Raw genomic sequence first — 16,259 nt, 5'->3', positions numbered from 1 at the left:
CCTTTTACACTCAACCTGTAACACAACCATGGATGTATTTGCTAAAACACAACTAGATAGCTAGCGTTAGCTAGCGGGAAGCTTAGCGTTAAATCAAGCAATCTGATTGGTTCATATAATACGCACCGGCATCACTCCGCATTGAGAAAAAACCTAACCTAGTGCCGGAGAGAAGCCGTAAATCTGTACACCCACTGTCATGACACAGAGCTTGTTTAAAATCTGCAAAGTATATATAGAATATATATATAATCCAAACTATTAAATGTCGGGTATCTCTCTTTTTATCCAATGTAACACCGCTTGAGCATGTGTGGAGAAATCAAAGACTGCATAACAGTCTATGGAAGAAATCCAAAGATCGACAGGCTTCCATTTCTAGTTACGGTTGCTAAGTAACGATTGGACAGTCGTTGTTAGGAGGAGGGGTTTAGAGCACATGCATATGACACATTGTAAATGTCAGTAAAACACCCCTATAACCCCAAAACTAGTATGTTGTGGATGGTGGTATAGCTGCTGAGGCTGTGGGGAGGTTGAGGTAAATACTTGAAAATACAATTAGTCTTTGGTCTCAATGTGATGACGACAAGGTGAAAAAATCCAGATGATTGTTACTTTTATGTAGGCTATTTACAGTGTCAAACTGAAAGGGTGTAATATTGCACTTTTTTATTTTTCAGTAGAATTCCAGGATACTGAGTCTACAATCATTGGTGTAAAAACATGATTTTGTCTCGAGATTATATTTTTAACATTAAAAGTGAATGTCTGAATGTGTTCAGTCAGAAGCCTTGTGTTTTGATTGGTGACAGTAATGATTGGAACAGTATTCACTTTTACGTAAAAAAGTAGAGAAAAAAAGGCCACTCATAAAAAATAAAAATAAAAAATGTTTTTCTGTACTATACTGCTATACTAAAAATGTTTGCCATGAGTTACCTGAATCTGCAAATGTTTTGCCTTGGTATATACATTAATGTGTTGACACTAATGAGCCGTCTGGTGATGCTGGCAACAAACTGGAAAAGGAAAATAAACTTTAAAAATCAAGAAAAACTCCAACAATGCCAGTTTGTTTTCCGGCTCACGCAAACTTTATCCAGATACCTCAGATTAAAATGAATAAGAATCCCCTGTGCAGAGCCAGCTCAAACATATGCACCCATAAAGCAAGTGGATATCCATCACTAATGTAAACTGCTCTCTTTTGCGCGCGCACACACACACACACACACACACACACACACACACACACACACACACACACACACACACACACACACACACACACACAAGCGCCTGTCTTGTAATTTTGCATTAGTACCACATGTCAAATGAGAAAAAAATTGTGCAAACTCTAGTTGGGGACACAATGACACAGCACTGCGGAAATAAAAACAAACAAAAAATACACAAAATGATATCCATTAAGTGAGGAATCATTCAAAGAACCAATCAAATGATTAAAAAAGATAACATGTGCCCATCACCCATTAAAAAACAAACAGATATTCTCAGTGAGCAAAAAACATCTTACACATTTTTTAGAAAAGTAAACCTGTCAAACATCACAAACAAATTTAACAGCGCAGCTGAAATTTTTAGCTTTTCTCCAAGCTGCAATCAATTGCAGTGACAGGCAGTTCACGTCATATCACACAGCTGCAGCCTCTCTGTGTGGAGCAGGCAGTGGAAAAGTCAATTAAGCCTGCTATGGTACTGAAAAGCAATACCGACGGTCTGTACAGATACTAAATGTGCCAACCCCTGGGAAAACAACACACTGAAAGAAAAAGGAAACTAAGTAAAAACCTGATGGATATACCAAGGCCTATACAGTATAACCCCACCGACAATAAAGTGGAAATCTCTGTTCACATACTCTGTATTGTTTCTGAAAATATATATTGTGTAATTCACCCTGCTCCCCCCTCAACCACATCCAGTCTAGGCAGTCAGGCTGTTCAATCCCTCCATGGCAAATCATAACCAATGCTGACGGAGTTGATGACATCAATGCTGGTCCCTTCCTCTGTCCCCAGTAGGGCAGTTTTCCGCCAACAGGAGCTGAACAATGGGTTTGTCTGAGATCAGTTTGAAGGGCTTTTTTTATTTGCTCATATTGTCGGCTGCTGTATCCAGTCTCATCTAGCGCTCAACCGGCCAATTCCGCAGTCTTAACGAGTCATTGTGTACACTGATAAGCAGATCCAGGAGGGTTCCTGGTGAGAAGTCTCTGTGGAGCAGGAGGGAGGAGGCCCATCACAGGAGGGGGGCCACGGGGATGCAGACACCACCTCCTCCCTCAGCACTGCTCGGACTCGATGAAGCCCTCCTTCTCGTGGCCCACTGGCTCCACCTCTGTGTAGGCTGGGTGACCTGACCCCCGGCGAAACTTCATGGCTGGCCACCTGCTGGGGCGTCTCTGTGAGGGAGGACAGGACAGAACATGTGTGAGGACAGCTTCTAGATAAATAGCAGTGTCATCAAGGTGAAAGGTTAGGGCTGAGGTTGATCTATGTCTGTGATCTTAGGAGAGCCAGACTGTAGGAAATCAACTCCCTATACTAACATGTAGTTCATTATATTTCCCAACCCTCCCCCCATTTGATTTGTGTCTGAGTGTGTAATATATGCTCTATATAGTGCTACCAAAATAGAACAAAAAAAGTAGTGCCCATGGTATGCACCCTTCTTTCTGCTATCAGTCCTACAAAGCCCCAAAAATTACAGGTGTGCAACTATTTGAGGTGTCGAGTATTCTGAGATGTTTTGACATGTCTGAGATGTGAGCAGTTTAGCCAAAAGTGATCAGACAGGAACTTCAAAAAAAAAAAAAACTACAAGAAAAAAAAAATAATAATAATACTTTTGTTAAGCAGATATCTTTTGTTTTGTTTGCCTGTAACATATACTCGTGTTTGAGCAACATTTAATAAAAGCTACAGTTACCTGAAGTTTTAGGAAATTATGTAGGCTTTAAAAAATGGTGTAGACAGTATTGAGAGACCAACACTGTTATTTTTTATTTTTTAGGATTTGTTGACATATAAACAAATATTAAATATCACCAGTCTTATCCTTTAAAAACATTAACTATAACGTGTATACTTTGTATGCCAAGAAGAGGACTTCACTTTAGCGAGTAAAATCCACATCAGGGAATGACAATGACCTTGTAATATAGACAATGAGAACAACTTTGAACATGAGCATGATCAAGAAGTTTTGTTTTGTTCTCACTGTGCTACACTCTCCAAACAGCTCCTACTCATGCTCCCAGAATTCACATTCATGTATTAAGAAAGGGAACAGATTATTGTGGATTTAACTTCCAAAATGCCTCCAAGTTCGGAAGATATGATTGCGTAATTAATCATTCAATATATGAAACACATACTGTAGAGGATTCATCTTTTTTTTACTCAATCACAAGCTTACTACCTACAGACACTAATCTTATAGGTCCACAAATTGTTCAAATATTTTTGTTTATGTTATTTTTTAAGAATATTACCTAATAAAGTTCCAAAGAATACCATAAGGTCCATTGAACTAGCTGCTCTGGAGCGTCTTCCTTAGCAGTATTTTTCAGGGTACTTTAGAGACGTCTCGTACACATTGGCTTAAAAGTTTAAAACTTGGCCTCTGAAGCAATACGTCAATTACTATGAGCTGTCAATCTTGAAATCTCAGAAAGCTACTAAATGGACCTTGTTTGAGATTATTTTTTTAACTAGTGTTTCCAAGGTCAAGACTAAACCTTCATTCTTAATGAACAATTTCATTTTGGAATCAAACTCCTCTTAACACCTGATGGTATCGTCTTCAACAATGTTGTAAGGTAACGAAGTACAATTACTTTGTTACTGTACTTACGTCGAATTTTCATGTATCTATACTTTACTTTGTTATTTATATTTCTGGAAACTTTAACTTTTACTCCATTACTTTTCCTAAATAAAATGTATGTCTTTTACTTCACTACATTTTTCCATAAGTGTCTTTGTTACTCGTTTCTTGCAAGAAAAGTTTCTGTACGTTGGAGTCAAAGATTCTTCCTAACAAAAAATAAAATTCAGTTTCTGTTATAATCTTTGTGGATGTCAGATTTTAAATTTGATGTTTAAGAGAGTGTGGAAAACCCAAATATTACACTTTACTATTAGATTATAATCAAGGTTTTGCTTTACTTTTATTTCTAAAAATTAAGAACATACAATATCAGAAAATTACTTTTAATACTTGAGTACAGTAAATGTCAGACTTTAAGACTCAAGTCATATTCCAAAAAGGGACTTGAACTTCTACAAAAATTGTTTTCTGGTAACATACTTGTACTTATACTCAAGTATTGCTTTCAAGTACTTTACACAAGACTGGTCTCCACTCACCTCAATGAGAAAGAGGCTTGCTGCAGAGGTCGGGTGATGGTAGATGTACACGGTGACCAGCACGCCGCCGACCATGACGAACATCACCAGGAGGACGCCAAGGATCAGACCAGTGTGCAAAGGGTGTGTACCTGGCTTCCTGTCTACAGCACTGTCTGCAGGCAGCACTGAAAAACAAAACACCAAAATAGCATGTTACAGGTTTTAAAACAGAGATACAGATACATGTTTTGTCTTTTAGTTATACAGTGTCTTGAACACATACTTGATACTTTGGATGAAAGTATTCACCAAAATTATGTTTATGTCCTTCTACTGCAGTTCTGTTGTTGACCAGCAGGGGGCACTCATCATTCATCAATACCCTACTCTCTTACATGTCATAATATGCCTTAAAATGTACATACTTGTAGCCCAAATTTTGCTAATTGTCATCACATTGAAAAAGAGAGACATTAGATTTCAAAACTTAAAACAGTGACGCCGCAAAGCCCCGTCAGCCATGTATGTTTGAAAATACATACGTTCACATTCATTTGAGGATTTTATAGTTTTTTTTGTGTCCGTCCTAAATAATTAGGAGAACATTTCCTTCACTTTGAGAGCAATTGGGTCATGTTCAAACAGTGTCTTTAGTACTCAGTGGCAAGATCATTCTGTGGTCTTTGCGTATTCATGATCAGCTCCTCTCTCCTGCAAGTACAAGTTAAAGAGTTAAGCCCAAACCAAGGTTAGCAGCAGTTGTTCCTAATAGGATGAAAGAAACTTATAGATTCTGACAAGAGAACTTCTGTAGCCTTCAGTTGTGGCAATGCAAACTGAAGAGACTGTATATCAACTACATATTAAGTCTGTCCTTCAGTGACCTTTGGAAGAAATTGCTCGTCTTTAAACTTTTGTCAGATTCATATCAGATTCCATTTATTCAGAGTCGACCCAGCAGGTGTTTTGAGAGTTCTTTTGAAGTTGATGAAAACGTCCTGTAACCTATTGGGAATATTGGTTTTCATCTATGGATGCAAAATGTTATCCCAACACAAAAAACAAGATCATTTTCACCTGCAATTTGTCAGCTAGAAGAGCACATTGAATAAGAATAGAAGAAAAAACTACAAAGAGGAACTGTTCTTAGTCCCAGCTTTGAAACACTGATCATCAGGGGAAAACTAATGAAGTGATTAAGAAATAAACCGCAAGGATGTCCTCACATCTTATCTCACACAGATTTATAGCAGGTACATCCCAAGTCTATTCACAAGGCTGCAGATTTCTTCTTCTATGCCTCCCTGACAACGCCTCCCCGGGCTCCTCCCCGGCTTTAATTAGCAACTATAGCCACTGCCGAGCTTGTCAGCCAACCAGCCTCTCCCCTGGCTCCCTGTACTGCCCCATTGATTTCCAGCACACAGAACAACCTGGTGGTAATCAACCCTGTCCAATGTGTGTATTGGCAGTCAATGTGAATGTGTGGGTCTGTAAATCAGTGTAGCTATTATGTGCACTCCTTAACTGGAAATTCCAAAAAAGACAACATATGGTTTATTTGGTGTGCTGAAACATCCCTTGATATAGTTTCACATTAAACAAAACAATATATTACCTGCATTGTCCATAATCTGACTGAAAACTGTTTTCATAATGCCTTTTGGTGTCAAATAGTGTTATTCATGATAGCGCTCAGAGTTTACCGTCAGTCAGCCTTAAACGTAGGAACGCAGGAGCCCTACTTTTTAGAGGAAAACAATTTAGCAGAAACAATGACATAATGACATTCTCGCTACGTAATCCTTAAAAACACATTGTGAGGTAGTTTTATTTTTCTCTTGTCTTCTCAGAAAGGCATTTTCTTGGGTTTATCTATCCGAGCTGAGGAGTCCAAGAGCGATCTCTTGGTCAGCTGGAAGCCCAAACAATGTGGCAGGCTGTTAGTCTGGGGTGTTAGAAGGTTAGCAGGGGGCATGCGACTGAGCAGAGATGGAGACAAAATGAGAAATCAAAAGCCTTGCAGCTAAATAAGCAGCAGGATGCTAGCGGAGACAGGTCGGATCAGGCCCATGGAGGAGCTCTGACTGACAATTTTATCTGGATTCCTGCAAGCAGATTATTTATAACAAAAGGACAGCAGAGTTTATACTTGGTCAAAGTGGGTTGTTGAAAGACAGGCCAGCAAACAACACATATATAGTAATAAGTCTTCATGCCTGCTTTGTTTTGCCATTTGTGTGACAATACAGTTGGAAGTGCACTAAGAGTATCCAGTCATGCTAGCTGCCCTGTGAGGCTGTACTTTGGCACAATGGTGCTTTAAGCCAAATGCATTGATGTTTAGCAGGTGTAATGCTATAATTCACCAGGTTAATTTAGTGTGAAAGCATGCGGTCAAATGCTAATTATATAAAGCTAATCAGCCAAGGCTGATGTAAATCTCACTTGTTTTGCAGGTATTTGGTCATAAACCAAAACAATTAATTGGAAATGTAAAGTGTTGGGGGTGCTAACGAAAAATACAGAGGATCACCATAGTCAGTAGGGTTCATCCTGTGGGCATCATCAACGTCTATATAAAACTTAATTTCAGCCCATCCAATTGTTTGCTGATAGTGCTGTGACCAATGAATGTCTAAACGATGATTAATGTACAGTATTACCGGGTCAATCAATAGGGAAAATATCCTATTGCCTATTTACCAATTTTAAATTCTTTTGTCTGACCAAAAGTATAAAACCCAAAGATATTTATAAAAAAGACAAAAATAAAAATTGTGAAAAAAGTGAAAAGTCTGTTGCAGCTCTAGTTGTTGAGATATTTCAGTGTAGCCCGATAGACATTGTCATCCATAGAGCTGGGCTGTTAGCATGGCTAGAATATTCATGAGTTTGTAATTACGGAAATGTTTGGTAATATTTATCATTGTAGCACAATTCAGTCCGGATGCAGAAATGGCACGTCTCAAGCTAATTGCCCTGAATTCATTCTCCATCAGCATTGCCCTTATGCCTGCGAGAACCTGAGGACACTGAGTATGCACTAATGGGCAGCAAAGCTCTTAGAAGGCAATCAAATACATTAGAGCTTTTCATAAAGGACAAATGAGACCAACGGAAACCCTGCCAAGCTGAGCCTTTTTCAGCTCTGAAGCACAACCGTTCTCTCACCTGGCTAATGTTTTTTTTTTTGGAAACTGACAATATAAAACAAGCAAACCTATAATTCAGAGTCTCGTAAATGGGTGCTGAAGAGTGGGGGTGTTGAGTAGAAACTCCAGAGAAAGGGCTGTTTCTTATCTCAGCACTTACTGTAGCCGTAACCACCTCAACGTTTCCTACCACAGTCAATGTCAGAGGACACCTTGGTGTAACTGGCTGACATGAGAACTGAACAAGTGAAGACACCCTGGATCATCTAAGTCGACTGGCATGAAGTAGACACATTTTAAAACCACTCTAATCACTGTCTGTTCTATAAAACATGGATAAATACTAATAACATTTACTAACTAACTGGGCAGTAGAAATTCTTGCTTTTTATGTCTTCCCCTAACAATGTGATCATCCTGGTGACTTCCTCCCAATTGCTTTTCAACAAAATCAACAATATTGGCAGGTATGTGCTTAGATGCATGAAGAAAAAAATGGCCCACAGAGAGATATCATCACAGTGCCAGGCGAAGGGAGGAGAGACATGCAGCGTTTGTGTAATGAAAGTGTGATAGAAGCCGGCAAATTCCAATTCTCTCAAGCTGGAAACATTTGAGAGGCTATCTCCGGAAAACTGATAGGATTGGAGAGGTCATTTCAGGGTATGGATGTTTTTCACATATAAGTGCTCAGTACATAAGAAAATGCTGAAGGTGCTGAGACAATTGCAGCATTTTTTTAAACATCAACCACTGTCAAATTATTTGTGATATTTTGATGTAATTTATGTGAATAACGCATCAAATAAAGAATGATGTCTTAATGCAAGCGTTTCATTAAAACACGCATAAAGTTGACAATACAAAGAGCCACTGTATTTTCATGTTTGTGCAGCTACTGCTTTTTCTACCTCTGCCTTGCAGGAAAACAGCCATGTCTTACTGAAAAAAAAATCATCTACGTGGTTTTTATGTGTCCTTTGTGACTTTATTTGCTCCTTTTGGACACACAGCCTATACTCTCCCTGGTCTTCCCTCCCACCATTCCAGACACTATAATTGATTGCTGCAACCCACAAAGGACAGTTAAGCATTATAGTTTGACAAAGTCTATCAGCTGATTGAGCCACACATCCTCCAAAAAGATCAAAAAGCAATCAGGGACCAATTCCTCAGTGGTTTCAACAGAAACAGGAGGCAGACAAATAAACACACACACAGCGTTGAGAAAAGGCACATAGCAACAACAGTTATTGGATGCCACAGCATGGGAAGATAGAGACCTACCCTGGTTGTCTCTGAGATGCAGTGCAATCTTGGTATCATCTGTGAGGAGACAAAGAGAGAAAGATGTGAGCGTTCAGAAATAATAATCAATATTTCTCTTTGTAGTTTGTTTGTAAAGCTCTGACGATGTAATCAACTCCCAGAAGGTCCCAAATGAGATAAAGCTTCTTTCATTAGTGGACCATCTTCCTTTCCACATGAAATTTACTACACTTAAAATCTGATTAAAGCTTTGACTATAATGGTCCAGCATGCATAATTCAGCATATAAAAGCTGTCTGGGGTTAACTATACATGTGAAATATGGAAATGTAGTGTGACCCACTTCTCCTCGAAGGGTAGCAGGCATTTACGCACACCGTAGGATTCACATTATGCAAATTCAGCACATACACTACCAGATATATTACACTGAACAATTTAATTCAAAAGGATTTTCTATTTCAATTTTCAAAAGAACCAATGCAGCCACATTTGGATGTCTAAAATGAATCATTAAATTAGATATTGTACTGTAAGAGACCGCATTCAATTTTGTCCAAGTCAATTTGACGCCAGAGTGAGGGTCATGAATATGGATCATCTTCATTGGTTAATAGAAAAAGAAGCCTATGAGTCTGTTGCTAGTTTATTTATTTTATTATTGCTGTTTATTTCACAAAAATATGTATATTTATAACTGAGTTTTGATTTATACCAGAGCTGAGAGAAAAGTAACATCTACTCTGGACGCGTTTACTCTGAAAATGGATTATGCTTCATTTTCTATGTTTAATTATTTTCTACTGCAATTCATACTTCCCAGGGTTTTAATTGGCTATTTAGCCGATTTTTCTTCAAACACCTGAGGCTATGTACATATTGAGAGTCTGTTAAGATGAATGCAAAGTTAATCCAAAATATTTAAAAACAGATAAATACATACAAATTTAAAAACTGCTCTAATGTGGCATGTACTTTCGAGACGGTCTCTTACTTCAGCTCATGACGTTGTAAATTTTACCTGGCACCTGAATGTATTTACTCTGTAGAAGGCATATCAACTTTAATTGAATGTCAATTGAGAGAGATTAAAACTCTCCACGGTTGGGTTTCTCACAGCCAAACACTTCTCCATCCACACATACACAGTTCTCTTTATGTCTATATTCCTTCCTTTCACTTTCTTGTCCATCGTGAGCCACCCAGCCAGCTCTCTAACTTGACCTTTGACCCCTGCAGCTGAAGAGACAGGCGCGAGCTGGGGAAACCGATCCTCTGTACGTGTCAGAAAATGCAAGGAGTTTCTTTGCGTCAGCTACAAAACAAATACCGCAGAATGACCAGTTGACCTCCTGGACACACACACACACACACACACACACACACACACACACACACACACACACAAATACAATCACACAGATTTGAACCAAACGCATTTTAGTCCTCTCAACAGGCCCTGGTTTGAGCTGTAGGATCAGGTGTTGTCTTCTGTCTCTCAGATGGACAGTTTTCACACTGCATCCATCCTCATCACAGCAGCCCATCCAGCGCCCCAACTGCGATGAAGTGTCCATTTAAACTTAACCCCCACAAGATGATTAATGGGGGTGTGATGGAGATAATTTTGGCTACTACCTCACTTAGCGATGAAAGAAAATGCCTTTCTGTGAGAAAGAAATCATGAATAACCCAGGCTTGATTGTAGAAAACCTTAAATAAAAACTCAACAATAGATTATAAACCCATCCACAAGATAGGAACAGAGTGGAATAACACTTCAGGTGCTGTACTATAAAGATTCTCGAACTCAAGTTATGTATTCTCTTAAAAAAATTAAATTTTCCTTACCATTTTTAGAATGTAGTTGTTTTGGAAAAACAAGACTTTAAAACCTAAATGTTAGTAAGTTAATGTAATACCACGTTGCTTTATAGTAGTTACAAAGGAAAGGTAGTAAAGGGAAAAAAATAAATTAGAGGAGGTGGACAGGATGAATAATATCAATACACCAAATATTAACCACACAAATTAAATTTCCACAATTACCATAGGAAGCACATTCTTAAGGAACAACAACCCAAAAATATAATCACCTTTTCATTTTCAGTTTGTAACTGAGCACAGACAAGTTCAAAGCCTTGCCTTAGAAAGAGCCAAGAGTCCTTGCTGAGGGACCATGAAGATAGATTGTTTGCAGTGTGCCACTAGCTAAAACTCTGATTTATGTGTTTTATCTCATGACGTCAAACAATCCTTCATTCCATCATTCCAAGTCTGAAGATATTTTAAATCTGAACTCATCTCACTATTATTATATCTCACTATTATCTAAATATGCTATACAGTGAGGAAAATAAGTTCTCCCACTTAGAAATCATGGAGGGGTCTGAAATTGTCATATTAGGTGCATGTCCAGAGGGAGAGACATAATCTAAAAAATCACAATGTATGGTTTTTTAACTATTTATTTGTAAGATACAACTGCAAATAAGTATTTGAACACCTGTCTATCAGCTACAATTCTGACCCTCAAAGACCTGTTAGTCTGCCTTCAAAATGTCCACCAATTACTGAGCCTCTTTAACAATGAAACCATGTACATTCAAGACCTTTTTGTTTTTGTCTTTAGTGGAGATGAATGGGATTCAGGGCTGGGGACCAAATTAAGTGTTAAGACTAATGCATTGTTGGTTGTGGTTTCTATTGGATTAGTTGACAATTGGAAAAAACATAATAACACCAGCCTTATCCTTTACATTATGAAAATACATACAGTATATAAAAAAATGGAATGAAAATAAAACGAAAATTCTGCAAATGAATTACCGGGATATTTGTGAATATCTGAAATGATTTGTTGTCAGTCACCTCAATCCAATGCATGCCCATTGTGCATCCCAGACATCTCATACAGTTAACACAAGATGAGCACGGTAGAAGACAAGACATACAGTACAGTTTGTGTACTTTTGGTATGAATATTTACACAGTGTTTGATTTGATGACAGCAGGGGAGTAAGTGGCTTTTGCCTATCATTTTAAATCAGTGACACCACGTCTGGAGCTGATTAAGATGAATCACAGGGTCACAGGGTTAGCTAACGTTAACTGTTCCCAGACAACAGAATTGGGTTTTGCCTTTTTTGCCTCACCAAACACTGCAGTGGCTGTCCTCCTTCAGCAATCTTTACTCAAGTTTTTCAATTCCAGCGGATGTTATGCACACGACCTGCCTCCCTGACTGTATCGAGAGAGTTTATGGCTTCGGGTGGGGGCACATTCAGAACACAAGACAAAATAAGAGTGTTCTTGCAAAACAGAACATGGCAAAATAACTGTTTTTTCTCGATTATACTATTTTGGTGAATGTTGGGAACCAACATCAAAATTGAAATTGAAATTAAATTAATTGCACAGCCCTACTGTTTCCTAAAATAAATTAAACAAAAGTCATAAAAAGGGAAAATTAGCACATTAAATCCAGCCAACTAGTAACTCTTGCAAGTAAAAAATGTACGTAAACAAACTTAGAAGGACACCTTGGCCGTTTTCCTATCATCGGCAGAAGAATACAGTGGGCTTCTTTCAAAGAGGATTTACATTAGATACGTAACTTTGAATTTATGCTGCAGTGTGATTTGGGTTAGCCTAATGCTGGGGTGCAGTGAATGACGTGCTCAATCACTGCAATAACAAAGGACGACACCCTCAAACTGCTGCAAACTCAGTGAGGATGAAAGATTAAACATTTAATCCTTGAGTACTTTTCTACTCTAAATGTCAAACCCTTTTTGAATTTAATTTTTTTTACAAGCAGAGTAAAAGCCATCAGGCAAGTGTTAGTTTATTAACCTCCTGGTGTACTTACATACTTTCAAATGCCTCATTTTAGAAGTATAGAACATATTTGTACTACTGTAGAAGTTAGGTACCATTCCGGGCATAATTAGTGTGGTAATTTACGAGATACACCTTTGGTTCCATTAGCCATTAGCGCCTGAACTAATCCATTTAACTGACAGCGCCAATGGAAAACAAGCGGGGGGGTGGGGGTGTTTGGCTAGAGGTCAAGGTGCAAAGGACCCTAGGGTGAAATTAAATCTGAACTGCAAATCTATTATATTTATAATACTTATGATACCTATTTTAATATGTTCTTTTGTACAGTATTATAGTTTTTTTGTATTATTAAAAACGTTTCAGTGGCAGATTAATACACAGTTGGTCTGCTGGTGGATATTTCCGGCAGCAGGAAGGTGTCTGTGGGATAAACTACTGTGCCCAAGCCAACCACTGTGCTTGATGTGAGAAGCTAAGAAGATGTATTGCTAATACATCTATAACTGTTAAATTACTGTTGGGTTTTTACTCTTGAACTGTAGGTACTTTGTAAGATCAAGTCGACCCGGCTTGTAAAGTATCTTTAAAAATCTGTATGTCCTACTGATCTGTAACTTCAGCCATATTCACTACAGCCTTATAAGAATACACTATATGTCCAACCAAACACATGTTACAAATCAGTACAATATACTTTATAGCCTCTGTTCAGCTTTTTACATTTTTATTTTTCACTAAAAAGCCACAGTAATGGAACCCGGCTAGAAAGAGCCCTAAAATGTAAAATAAGACCTTGGAAGCGAGAGAGAGAACACAGGTAATAAGAAGGTACAGCTTTCAGACAACCTCAATATCTGGAACAGATCGAGCCAATTTCATTAAACTCCAAAATGATTGTGAAGTCACTTTCCACTTACTGTGACAAAAGCCAGCGCTCAATCTAATTCCCTATTAAACATTTAGCCTACAAAAATGAAAAACTGGTCTTTGTTCGTCATGATTAACCTGAAAAACGATTAAGAAGAACAATACCAGGATAAGAATATGATTGATACATCAACGGATTCATCATCAGAAAAGGAAATAAAGGTTTCTGAAAATAAAGATCAATTGCTAACCAGCAGAGCTGAACAACATGATCACAGGTTTGTTTGGGTGCATCTATTTTGGAGTGATTTGTCCTAATTCAAACTGCATTGTTTAAAAGTTGGGGCAAACACAGCTGCTGCGCCTTGCACCACTGCCTGCCATCTGGAATGAATTTTGTGTGTGTAGAGCTTGAGTAGGCCTACATATTTATGCATTTTCCAAGATAGAAAAGTGTCTTGCTCATGTTATAAAAGAGGAAACACATCAATACCAATAAAGAACAGTTCCAGCAAATGCACTTCATTTAAAATCTTGCCAGAACAGAGCATCCATCAATACCTGAAGGAAAGCTCTGGGCTTCTAAAAAATATGCACTGTGGCCTCATTCCAACTCTTTTCCACTTTACCTTCAGTTGGGATGCTGGTGGGAGGGTGGGAGGAGGAGGTTGTGTCCCTGGCATTGGCCTCTTTGCTCCTGGATGTTGTTTTTGGCGCAATCGCGGTGGTAAAGGGGTAGACATACGTGGTGTCGATCATGTCACACATCTTGTCCTTGGTCTGAAAGATGAAAAAATGTTGTCATGGCTGCGTGCTAAGAGAAATAAATAATGTGTGTGTGGGTGGGAGGGAGGGGTGAAATTTAAGAGGGGTTCCCCTGTATACTGTAGCAGTGGATTGATCTTCCAGGCAGCTTCACACACACACGTGTTTCATCATTAGCGAGCTGGACAAAGAAACATCTAAAGCACTATCACATTTAAAATCATGTCTGATCAGCTTGTTTTCAGCTTGAATGCTCACCTCATCTAGGCAGCTGTTGTCCACCCAGTCCTGCCGATGGCGATCAAAGCCACTGGAACATCTGACGGGAGAGGAAACAAATGTCAGTCAAATCTTTAGTCTAATAAAAGAGGTTCAGTAGTGCACTTCTATAAAGTTGGGGGACTTGCATGTTAACTCACTCCATAAACTTGATTTTTGTGTTTTAACTCAACTTAATTTTACTTCCTATCAGCTGTGTGTACTATTGTAAAATGATAAAGCTGATGCAACTGTTATACAGTATATGATGACACTAATTAATGATGTGTCTGTATGCAGAACAATATGAAGGAACGCATCTGTGGGTAATATCAAGCTCCTACTCATTATACCTTCCCTTTGCTGGTTAACACTTAAGTCTTTAAACTCCCCACACACAGTTTCTAATGCAGAGTTTCCTTTCCTCTCTACCTCTTTATTTAACAGTGGACATTTGAGAGGTGAGAAGAAACACAGAAAAAGAGAGAGCATCGTAAACACTTGGCATGGCAATGCAGGCCTTCTGTTCAAAATGTTGAAGTCTCAAGCTCCTTCAGAGCAACAGATCTCCCACATGACAATAAACTTTAACAAATGTTCACCATCATAAGAGTCAGAAATGATTATGATCACTCTACATAATAACACAGGTTTTACTTCTCTGAATCAAGCTGAAAAGCAAACATCTGCACCTCCTCTGCCTTTTTTTTTTAACAGTATGAAGACATGGGATTTGTAAGGGGGAAGTTCAATGGGTCATGAGGCCTTGGGATAAGGGTGCTGCAGAGTAATAACCTCAAAAGGCAGACAGCCATCAAGGCGGCAGCAACTAATCCTCCATTCTGTAAACAGCTCAAAATTATAAATCGCCCACTAGTGAATTTGCCATTATTCTGTCTAGGCCCACAAACTGTATCCTGTCTGGGAGGAAAAGTTAGTATGCAAAGCAGTAAACCCACTCACACTGTGTTCAGTCAAACTAAAGTTGAAAAGCTTTCTGCAAATGATTTGCCACTGCAGGTGGGAGATGTACAGAAAAATGCACACAAATGAACACAACCTATGACGGACTTAAAATGCAGTAACGCAGCGGTTTAATGCCAGCAATGTATCTGTGCTTTGTTCTGCGAGGACAATATGAGTCCAGTAGAGTTTTAGACCTCCCCAGCAGGCACCGATCTCTCAAGTGAACATATTGTTATGGTAATGGCTTTATGTGAAGAAGTCCATTTTCATCTTCCTACCTCTCTAATCATCCCATTCCTTTTAATACCCCTGCAAAATTCTGCCTCATCTGTTCAATCAGGCAAGACAGATTCCTCCGCTTAATCCCCCACTTTTCCCCAACTGCTGAGACGGAGGAGAGGGAAGTAAAATGAGACACAATATTACCGAGCAGGTCTAACTTGTCCCTATGTGGAGCTTGTGTTTTGTTTCATCTCAATGGCATCCATCGCAGCTAGATGCCATCTAACGCAGTGAGCCACGGTGCTTTTAATTAGAAATGGGCCAAGGGGCTTCATTTGAATATAAATGAACCCATGAGGGAGAATATCTCTCTTTAGGTTTCCAACACTCACAGCAGGATGGATAGATTATATTATTGGGTTCCCTTCCCATTTGTTGAGACACCATCTCAAATTCATGGAAGTCATGTATTCTTTGCATTTAATTTTTATTTTGTTTATTTAACAGGGGCCATGCACAGCACAAATGTTGCACT

At 38.7% G+C, this 16,259-nt stretch overlaps 1 protein-coding gene across 2 annotated transcripts in view; it reads right to left on the bottom strand.

Moving 5' to 3' along the window:
- Positions 1 to 780: 780 nt before the first annotated feature.
- Positions 781 to 16,259, bottom strand: part of plxdc2 (plexin domain containing 2) — an 81,311-nt gene continuing 65,832 nt past the window's right edge. For both annotated transcript variants that reach the window (XM_034862038.1, XM_034862037.1), the window contains exons 10-14: positions 14,537 to 14,597; positions 14,143 to 14,293; positions 8,822 to 8,860; positions 4,398 to 4,564; positions 781 to 2,428 (exon numbers count right to left, since the gene is read on the bottom strand). In XM_034862038.1, coding sequence (XP_034717929.1) covers positions 2,309 to 2,428; positions 4,398 to 4,564; positions 8,822 to 8,860; positions 14,143 to 14,293; positions 14,537 to 14,597 — 538 coding nt within the window. In that variant the 3' untranslated portion in view covers positions 781 to 2,308. The remainder of the gene's footprint in view (positions 2,429 to 4,397; positions 4,565 to 8,821; positions 8,861 to 14,142; positions 14,294 to 14,536; positions 14,598 to 16,259) is intronic.

This window comes from Etheostoma cragini, chromosome 22 (assembly GCF_013103735.1).
Source record: "Etheostoma cragini isolate CJK2018 chromosome 22, CSU_Ecrag_1.0, whole genome shotgun sequence".
Taxonomy (NCBI): Eukaryota; Metazoa; Chordata; class Actinopteri; order Perciformes; family Percidae; genus Etheostoma; species Etheostoma cragini.
The sequence above is the reverse complement of the archived record's forward strand: the minus strand, read 5'-3'. Positions and strand labels throughout refer to the sequence as shown.